General features: G+C 35.9%; 1 protein-coding gene across 1 annotated transcript in view; it reads left to right on the top strand.

The window, feature by feature from the left end:
• The first annotated feature begins 994 nt into the window (after positions 1-994).
• The window catches only part of TANGO6 (transport and golgi organization 6 homolog), a 153,815-nt gene continuing 143,942 nt past the window's right edge, over positions 995-10,867 (top strand). The window contains exon 1 of the mRNA XM_031458187.2: positions 995-1,101. Within this exon, the coding sequence (XP_031314047.1) occupies positions 1,005-1,101 (97 nt within the window). The 5' untranslated portion in view covers positions 995-1,004. The remainder of the gene's footprint in view (positions 1,102-10,867) is intronic.

The raw sequence follows: 10,867 nt of genomic DNA, 5'->3' as shown, positions 1-10,867 counted from the left end.
CTATACCTCAATTTTAAAAAAATTTAAGAAATCATATCCACAATGGATATTCAGCCATAAAAAAGAATAAAATAATGCCATTTGCAGCAACATGGATGGACCTAGAGATCGTCATTCTAAGTGAAGTAAACCAGAAAGAAAGAAAAATACCATATGATAGCACTCATATGTGGACTCTTAAAAAAAAAAAGAAGAAAAAAGAAGACACTAATGAGCTCATCTACAAAACAGAAACAGACTCGCAGACATAGTAAACAATCTTACGGTTACCAGGAAAAGGGGGTGGGAAGGGATAATTTGGGGAGTTTGAGATTTACAAATGTTAGCCACTATATATAAAAATAGATTTTTAAAAAGTTCTGTATAGCACAAGGAACTATGTTCAATATCATGTAATAACCTTTAACGAAAAAGAGTATGAAAACGAATATATGTATGTATATGTATGACTGGGACATTGTGCTGTACACCAGAAATTGGCACATTGTAACTGACTGTACTTCAATTAAAAAAAAATCCTATCCAATATTTGTAGCTACTCATAATGGATGTGTGTTTAGTACTTATTTTTAAATCTCAATAATGAAGAAATTCAACAATATGCAGTTGCTTTCCCAAACTTTATTATAAGAAGGTGCAGCATCTGTTTTACTTCACTATGAATCTTTTAGCGTTTTGATACCCGAAGCTTTTCATACAGAACTGCATATTATTATATGATTAAACTACTTTTCTCACCCTTTTCCTTTATATAGACGTTAATCTATTGAGTTTCTGAAATTGTGCATGCAGTCAGTTCGTGTTACCTATGTTTATGCCTCCTCTCGGGAGTGCAAGGGGGCCTGAGAAAAGCTTTCTTTGTAAAGGGGGCGTTCCCGACCAAGTCTGCCCCGCCCCACGCCTCAGGCCCCGCCCCGAGCGCCTCGGCCACACTCAACCAGGCGGCGGCGCGGATCCGCCGAGGCGCCTGCGCATATCGCCAAGTGGCGCGTGCCACTCTAGTCATGGCGGCACCCCAAGAGGCTGCGGGCAGCGGGGCACTGGAAACGTGTGGTCTGGAGCGGATTTTGGAGGCGCTGAAGCTGCTGCTGAGCCCGGGAGGTGAGAGGACGGATCTCGGCGTCGCTGCACCCGGGACCCTCAGGGCCGCCGGTCTTCCATGTCTGCCTTGCCACCCGCGGCGTGCGTCCCTCAGGCCCTCCCCGGGACCCCCGGCTCTCAGGTCGACCCTCCCCGCGCCTGGGGCTTTGGGCATGGTCTGTCCAGCCTTATTTTACCCTTGAGGAACCTGAGGCCCAAGGAGGATGAGATTCTCGAATACTGATACTAAACAACGTCTCTCGAGTGCTTACTGTGTTCAGCGCCTCGGGTGCGTGATCTCATCAGTCCTTACTGCAGCCCTCTAAGGCAGCTACTGCTGAAAAACAGCTTCAGAGAGGTCCCGACCTCCTGAGGGCTCAGGGTCTGATGTGGACACTGGAGATTTGTACAAAATGCCAAAGAGTCCAGAAAAAGGAAGCAGTGACATTTGAGCTGGGTTTGGGAGAGGATTTAGGGATTTACAGTCTATGGGAGAGATTTACGGTCACTTTTAATCTTGGTGAGTTGATAAGATCTCAATTTAGAATCAGAAGGGACCTTGGGAGTGATGTAGCCTGTCACTCTCTTTTTACAGTTTTTACAGTGGAGGACACCTACGACTCACTAAAGAGATTAAGTAACCTGACCAAGATCACATAATCAAATGAGGGACAGAACATGGATCTAGAACAAAGGTCTGTGGAACCCCCTTCTCAAAGTAAGGCACGTTATTCAGCATAGAGCCTCTGATATTTTCTGGAGCTTTGAGAAAGATGTACAAGAAACATGGCCCTACTTGTAATTACCGTGTATATTTTGGAGGAAGAGGTTTGTAGAGTGGGCGAGGTAAGGGACATGGAAGTGGTGGTTCCAGTCTCCAATTCTGAGATTACCTACCCTCTCCAAAACTGCAAACAAAACGTAATACCATACTTGGGACAAGTGAAAAGTTATTAGTTGCAGTAATTGAGTGCCTACTAAGTATCAGTCTCTATAGCCTGCTGTTAACATATGTATCATTTTATCCTCACAACAATCCCATGAGATAGGTGTTACTTGTAATCTGTTTTACAGATAAAGGAACCAAGGCTCAGGTACATTGGACATTGCCTAATGCCAGTCTAAGTGGTAGAGTTAAGATGTGAACTCAGATCCTCTCCACTATAGTATGATAACTGTACTGCTTTGCCCCAATGAAAAATTGAATTGGAAAGTACAGTTTTAACTTGCTAATTGAGAGGTCACTTGTGCAGCAACTGCAACTATCTAGAACATGACTGAGAACAGAGACAAATAAGTAAAAATAATCTGGATATAATCATTGTCACAAAGCACATAGATTCATTTATAGAAGAGCCTCTCTAACTCAGATATGTGGTGGAGTTACATACATGTACTCATGTATCTTGGAAAAATTCAAGCATGCCTATTTGAAAAAGAATAAACAGTGTGGTAAAATGATAGTATTTTATGCAGATAGACTATTATATATTGTGTGAATCTTTCTGCTGTTTTCTTTTATATCAGCTGCTGAGGGAATTAAAAAATTACCTGTACATAATAAGTTTTCAGATGTTCTTGATGGACAGAGGGTTTTGAAACAGGATGAAAGTATTTGTTAAAATTACATCCTGCTAGATTAAACTTATTTTGATCTGTCTTTTTTTTTTTAAGTTGATTTTTTTTTTTTTTGGGCAGGGGGAGGTAATTAGGCTTATTATTAATTTTAATGGAGGTTCTGGGGATTGAACCTAGGACTTCGTGCATGCTAAGTATGCTCTCTACCACTGAACTGTACCCTGTCCCCTTGATCTGTTTTTAAATTGACTACCTTTGGGGTAATATTTACTGAGAGTCAAGTGTATATAGTATTCTATCCTCAGTGCCTTTGGAGATAGGAAAAAAAAATCTATATATATATATATAGATATATATGACAACTTGTGCTCTCAAGCATCTTGTTTGTTTGGAGAGATGGTACCACATATATAGACCAAAGATATTAAACATGGCAGGATAATATTGGTGGTGAATGGATGGTACAGATAGCAGTTGGATAGAAAAGAAGTTGTCTAGGGATGGGGCTATAGAGCCTGCAAGAAGAATTCAGTCTAGGTGGGAATTGAATAGACAGGCCGGAAGGAGGATACCAACTCTTTCCGTTTTGAGCCATCAAAAGTTCTGCTGCATTAAGCATTTTCTTTACCTCTGCCTTCCATTTCTACTCTCGATTATGGGGCAAATAAGAATATCTCCACCTCCATTATTAACAAGTGTGTTAAGCAGAATTTGAAAGGGGTTTGTCAGTTTTAGTGAAGTTTTGCTCGAAGTCACCTCAGCAATAGTTTTCCTACAAAATAAGTTCCATATTAAATATATATTCATTGAACTCTGTCATTAAATTTGAGTTATACAGTGCGAGGGAGGGCTGGAAATGTTAATTTGTAAATAATGAAGCTGTATCACCTTTATTCTTGCATGCCATATTGCTTTGCACTTTGAACTTAACAAAAAGTACCACACAATCATGAAGTCTGCTTTTAAATGTCACAAAGCGTAGGCATTTAAATTGGTGATTGGGAAGAATAAACAATGCTGTTCATGAGGGCAGCATTTCCCAAAGTTTGGTAGGTGTGGTTTTAGGCCGACTGTAGGGAAACATTTTGAGGCTAAATAGCACATAGTAGTGATCAAGGGCTTGGGTTCTGGAGCCGGATTGCCAGAGCTGAATATGCCCTGGGGCAGCGAGCTTAGCCTCATCTGTAAATAAAGAATAATAATATAATACTCCATACCTTACAGAGTTGGTGTGACAATTGAATTAAATGCAGAAAGCCCTTAGGACAGTGTGTTAACTGTTACTAATTTAAGATTTTAAAAATGATTTTATTTGAAGAAATAAGCAAAGAACAATACAGCTGGTACTCAGATAAATGGCAAAAATTGTGGAAGCGCTATATGGCTGTAATTTGGAAAACTGTTTTAAGGCAGCAGATCTGAAACTTTTTGGCTTCAGCACTCTTGCAGTCTTAAAAAGTGCTGAGGAGGGGAGGGTATAGCTCAGTGGTAGAGTGTGGGCTTAGCATACTTAGGTCCTGGGTTCAATCCCCAGTACCTCCATTAAAAAAAAAAAGTAAATAAACCTAATTATCCCCTCCCAAAAAAAGAGTAAGAAAAAAAATTTTTTAAAGATAAGGATAAGAAAAAAACTTTTAAAAATTTAAAAAATAAAAGTGCTGAGGAATTCGAAAAGTTTTTATGTGAGTTATGTGTATCAGTATTTACCGATCTAGAAATTAAGACTTAAAAAGAAACCGTTTAAATTTAAATATAACAATAACAAGTCTGTTACATGTTAACATAATGACATTTTTAATGAAAAATATATTTAGCAAAATAAAATAATTTAGCAGGAAGAGAGGCATTGTTTTACACTTGAGGGGCATTGTTTTACATTTTTGCAAATCTCCTTATTGTTTGGCTTGTTGGAAGACAGCTGGATTTTCATATTTGCTTCTCTGTTCAGCCTGTCGTGACAGGTTGTTTTGATTGAAATAACTGAAGATAATCTAGATGCACATAGATATGTAGTTTGAAAGGAAGGAGATTTCAATCATCTTTTCAGATAATTGTGTATATTCCTTTTTATATTAAAGCTCAACAAGAGATAACTTAGTAAGTTTGTATCAATGAACTTTCCGCAGTTGGTACACTCAAGAAAGAATGAGAGCGTAAAAGACAGATAATGTCTTAGTATTAATATGAAAATAGTTTTGACCTTGCAGACTCTCAGAGAATCTTGGGAAGGGCCGCAAAACATGAGTCGCTATACCACACTTTGGGAACTGCTGCTTTAGGAAAATGCCTTATTTTCGAGTCGAGTTTATTTTTGTCACCAGTAGAGGGCAGAGAAGACTACTTTATTATGGGGCTCTTGAAAAAAAGGCAGTTGGCTTTTGTTTTAAATCGCTTTCTTTGTGTCCCATGTTTGAATTTCAAGATCTTATACAGTCACAGGAAGTCACTTAGAGGTTGTTTAGTGATCTTAATGGTTAGTGGCAACAAGCTATGAGAGCACTGATTTCCTTTTTTAGGTATATATTAGCCAAAGGAACCAGACATTCATGCCGGTCGGTGAGAACACTTGGCCTGAACAGTCTTAGAGCAGAACTGGAAAATCTTCCTCTTCTGATTCTCACTATTTTGAAAGAAAAATGTTACTGTTCCTTTTTCTTTATAGAAGTAGTTAATTTTTTTTTATTGTAAAGCTTTAAGAAATATAGAGAAACTAAAAGAAGAAAATTAAAATGACCTTAATCCTACTACCCAGAGATAACATTTGGGACATATATGTATTTTTTGTTTACAATAGTGGTCTCATATACTACATACTGTTTTGTAACCTTAAAATATGTTTTTAGTACAGAAACAATACATACTTACTGTAGATAAAAATTTTAAATACATTGGAGCAAAAAAGAAAAACTACCCAAAGTCCTGCCTTCCAGAGGTCATCACTGTTAATACTTTGAAGTATAGCTTTTGAGGTCTTTTTCTGTGTGCAGTTATATGCGTATGCATTTTAATACAGTTAGGTTCATTCTGTTCTTTTATTGATGAATTTTCAGAATGATACATTATTGTCTTAGCAGTCTCCAAAGGTAGCCAATGGAGTGATTTTTTTGTTTTATCATGGACTAATAGTTTTTTTGTGTATATGATATGTTTTAATTACTGTACTCATTATTCTTGCTAAATAGTCCCACTTTTGGCCTGTGGGAGCCACTTCAAGTTGGCTGTTGGACTCTTTCCTGTGCCCCAAGTAGTCTTTGATTGCTTCTTTGCTTTCAGACATGACAAGATATCCCAGACTCATCATCGTATACATTTCTTGCCCTAGTCTTGAAAACAACTCTCTTTAAGAATAAGTGGTAGAAACCACAAGATAGACACTAGCAATGTTTATTGCCACTGAATGTCATTGCTTCCAGACTTGTTCAATGATTAGAGCTAGTAAATATGTGGATTTTCAGGAAACCAAAAATAAGCCAAGAGTTCTTACTGGTATTTCCAATTAAAATGAAATATAGAGTTTAAACTTTTCCTAACATTTTATTTTGAAAATTTTGAAGCTTATAGAAAAATTAAAGGGATTTTACCTGGAAAACTCATGTACCAGATTCTTTCTCATATATTTGTCCACCTAGCCATTCTTCTTTACTGTATTTTATATTTTTGTATTTGTACTTCTTTCCTCTTATCTGAAGATATTGAAATCTTCAATAGATTAATCGGAAGATTAATGAAATTAATGTAATTATTATATATATGTATATATACACACAATAAATATTGAGGCTAAATAGCACATAGTCACATATTCATGCATACACATTCCTATAATATTTTAAAATAAGAAATCCTACATTAGCACCATCAACAAACCTACTTTTTCTAAGGGACTTTTGTTTATTTTCCTCAGGATGTACAAAGTTCTCAATTTCAAGTCACTTGAAGTAATTGTTTGTGTGGTAATGCTGCTAATTTGGTTTAGAGTAGGAGCCTGCACACTTTTTCTGTAAAGGAACAAGCAGTGAATATTTTGGGCTTTGTGACTAATACTCACTTTGTTACAGCTATTCAGTTCTGCCATTGTAGCTTGAAAGCAGCCATAGATAATATGTAAATAAATGAGCGTGACTGTGTTCCAATAGAAATTTATTTATAGAAATAGGTGGTGGGCCAGATTTGACATGCAGGTTGTCATTTGGCAACCTTGGATATAAAGTATAGAATTATTAGGTTCATTGTTTTTTACTTTAGGAATATTTTGAATTTTCTTTTTTATTTAAGTGGTTTTTTTTTTTAACATTTTTTATTGATTTATAATCATTTTACAATGTTGTGTCAAATTCCAGTGTAGAGCACAATTTTTCAGGTATACATGAACATATATATATTCATTGTCACATTTTTTTCTCTGAGTTACCATAAGATCTTGTGTATATTTCCCTGTGCTATACAGTATAATCTTGTTTATCTATTCTACACTTTTGAAATCCCATCTATCCCTTCCCACCCTCCGCCCCAAGTGTTTTTTTTTTAAACTATAAAAAACATACAGGGCTCCAAAACAAAAACTCTAAAACTGAATACAATCATCTGTGTCTCTTCCCCACTAATCTCTCCCTCTCTATGTAGATAACTCATTTCAGTTACTTTTTAAAAAATAAAAGCAAATAATATATTTCATATTCCTTCCCATTCTTACACAAAAGTTAGCACACTATGTACATTCTTTTACACCTTACTTTTAAAATTCAGTATGTCTTGGTGATCACTGCATAGTGGTGCATGGAAATCTTCCTCTTTCCCTTTTCTAGCTGCATAGTGGATATGCCACTGTTAATTCATCACTTCTCTATTAACAGACATTTCGGTTGTTTCAAGCCTTTTATTAATGTAAGAAATACTTTTACCAGACTCAATGGGCCCATCACTTGGGGTGCTTAGCCAATGAACACACCAAGTAGTTTCGTTTAAAGCAGAAGTATTTACCGCTTGTGACAAGTAAGGAGTCAGGGAGATAGTGTTACGGAGTCCAAGCTTGTACGGAAGGGCAGACATGCCAATAAATGGAGAGACAGGTGCTGGGGCAAGAAATAACGACTTTATTCAGAAAGCCAGCAGACTGAGAGGATGGTGGACTAGTGTCCCAAAGGACTGTTTTACTGGCGTTAGAATTCAGGCTTCTTTTATACTAAAAGGGAAGGAAGTGTAACTTGTTACAAACTTCTTGATGCTGGGCAGACCCGGGCTATTGCAGCTGTCCACGTAAGTCTATTCATGATGTTCCTGTAAACCTCCGAGGGGACAAATGATATTTTCTGTTTTGCAATTTTTTATCTCTATATAAATGGAAAAGTATTATACCTTTAAAGGTCAAGCCTGGGAAGTAGAGCATTGAGAAAGGGCTGTCACAGGCAACATTGTTTTACAAAGGTACAGAGCTAGCTAGCATGACTAAGCTCAGGCAACAGAGCACAAAGGTTAGAGATAAAGGAATAGATTCAATAGAGAGTCAGATTTGCTCTATGTTACAATAGCTCTCAAAGCATTGTCTCCCCTAACCACTGGAGCAGGGAATTTTTAAGCCTGGGGCATATGCATATTCATGAAAGGGCAGGCATGATCATCTATAAGCATTATACCGAGGCAAAGGTTACTCTAGTTTCCCAAAAACTGCAAGCAAGCAGGTGCTTGGGTGTTTGCTTGCATTGTGGTATCTTGTTGACTGGGGGTGCACTGTAACCTTTTTGAGACATCTGGTGTTTAAAACTTTGTGCAATTTAATGGTTGGTTTCTGCAAAACAAAGCCCACTGGTTTAACCCCGTCCCTTCCCTACTGCTGCCTAGCTAACAATACTACAGTGAATAGCCTTGTGTATATGTCATTTTGCATTTTTGCCTGTATATCTATCTATAGGACAGATTGCTGGGCCAACGGTTAAATGCCTATGTAATTTTGCTAGATATTGCCAAATTTCTCTTCTTAGGGATGTACCATTTTAGTTCCTTACCAGCTATGTATAAGAATGTGTGTTTCCCCCAAACACATAATGTGTTATAAAAACTTTTGGATTTTAGCCACTTGATAGATGGGAAGTGATATTTCAGTATAGTTTTAATTTACTTTTCTCTTATGAGCAAGGTTGATCATATGCTCATGTTTAAGAGCAATTTGCATTTCTTTTTTTGTAAACTGTTCTTATCTTTGCCCATGTAGTGCTTCATACTCTGTTCACTTTAGAATATATTTAGTGAACATGTCATTAAATACTGTTCAACATAGTTTAACGGCTGCAAATAATCCATTATTCATTCATTCAACAACTGCTTATTTGGAACAGCTGCTATGTGTCAGATGCCTTGTTGCAGGGAAGGAGAACACAGCAGTGAACACAACAGAGCAACATCCCTGTCTTCAAGGAGCTTTTATACTAGTTGATGGAGAGATAATAATAAACAAAATAAATATTACATACCCATATAGTATGTTAGATACAGGTAGAACATAATTTACTCAACCTATCCCGTTTTTTGACATATATTTCTAATTTTACACTTTTATAAATAAGGCACGTACAACACAATTTTAGGGATTTTTTGTTGTTATTTATTAGCTTTTGTTTTGAAGTCTATTGCTGCTTGAATTCATTTGTATTTTCAACATTTGATTATGGTTTTATAACCATAACCCACCTCTTTGCATTATGTTTTTAGTAGTCATCCTGCAATTAGAATATACATCCTTAATTTTTCACAATCTGCTTAGAATTAATATTGTACTACTTCACAGAACACATAAAAACATTGCAACTATAAGGGCCCTTTTACAGCCCCCCACCCTCCTTATGCTTTATGCTATAGTTTTCTTATTCACTATATCTACATAAGTTATAAATCCCATAATACAATTTTATAAATTTTGATTTAGACAGTTATATATATTTAAAGAAATTAAGAGGAAAAAATTAGTCTTTTATGTTTATCCACATATTTACCATTTCTGATGCCCTTGGTTCCTCCCTGAAGATCCAAGTTTCCATCTGGTACTGTTTTCCTTCAACCTGAAGAACTTCCTTTAACATTTCTTTGTATTCCAGATCTGTTGGCAGACAGTTATCTTAGTTTTCATTGATCTGAAAATGTCTTCATTTTACTTTCATTTTTGAAGGTTATTTTTATTGGATGTAATATTCTGAGTTGACAGGTGAAATTTTTTCTCTGTCAGCATTTTAAAGATGTTTTCCACTGTCTTTTACCATTCATTGCTTGTGATAAGTTCCCAGTCATTCATAGCATTGGTCCCCTGTATGTGTCATATTTTTCTGGCTAGCTTCAAGATTTTCTATTTATCTCTGGTTTTTTAACAATTGGCTGTAATATGCCTAGATGTGTTTTTCTTTTTTACTTATCTTGATTGGGCATCACTGAGCTTACTGAATCAGTAGATTTATGTTTTTTCACTAAATTTTGGAAATTTTTGATCATTATTTCTTCAGTTCCTTTTGTGCTCCATTTTCTTTCTCCTCTCCTTTTATTCCAGTTATCCTCTATTTTATTCCAAATAAATTATTTGATATTGTTCATAGATCCTGCTAAGGCTCTATTTCTGTAAAAATCTTTTTTCTGTTTGTTGTTGAGATTGGATAATTTCTAGGGCTATATCTTCAAGTTCACTAATTCTTTTTTTTGTTGTTATCTCAGAGCTTTAAGTCCATTTAGTGACTTTAAAAAATCTTTCAGATAATTTATTTTAAATTTTAGTATTTCCATGGGTTTTTTAAAATACTTTCTATTTCTTTGCTGAGAGTCCCTGTTTATTCATTTATAATGAATATACTTTCCATCACATTCTTTTTTTTTATTGATTTATAATCATTTTACATTGTTGTGTCAAATTCCAGTGTAGAGCACAATTTTTCAGTTATACATGAACATATATATATTCATTGTCACATTTTTTTCTCTGTGAGCTACCATAAGATCTTGAATATATTTGCCTGTACTTTACAGTATAATCTTGTCTATCTATTCTACAATTTTAAAATCCCGTCTATCCCTTCCCACCCTCCACCCCCTTGACAACCACAAGTTTGTATTCTGTGTTTATGAGTCTATTTCTGTTTTGTATTTATGCTTTGATTTTTTGTTTTTGTTTTTTAGATTTTACATATGAGCGTTCCATCACATTCTTGAACATAGTTATGAGAGCTGATTGAAA

The sequence above is a fragment of the Camelus dromedarius genome, chromosome 9 (assembly GCF_036321535.1).
Source record: "Camelus dromedarius isolate mCamDro1 chromosome 9, mCamDro1.pat, whole genome shotgun sequence".
Lineage (NCBI taxonomy): Eukaryota > Metazoa > Chordata > Mammalia > Artiodactyla > Camelidae > Camelus > Camelus dromedarius.
This window is presented reverse-complemented; position numbering and strand designations above follow the sequence as displayed.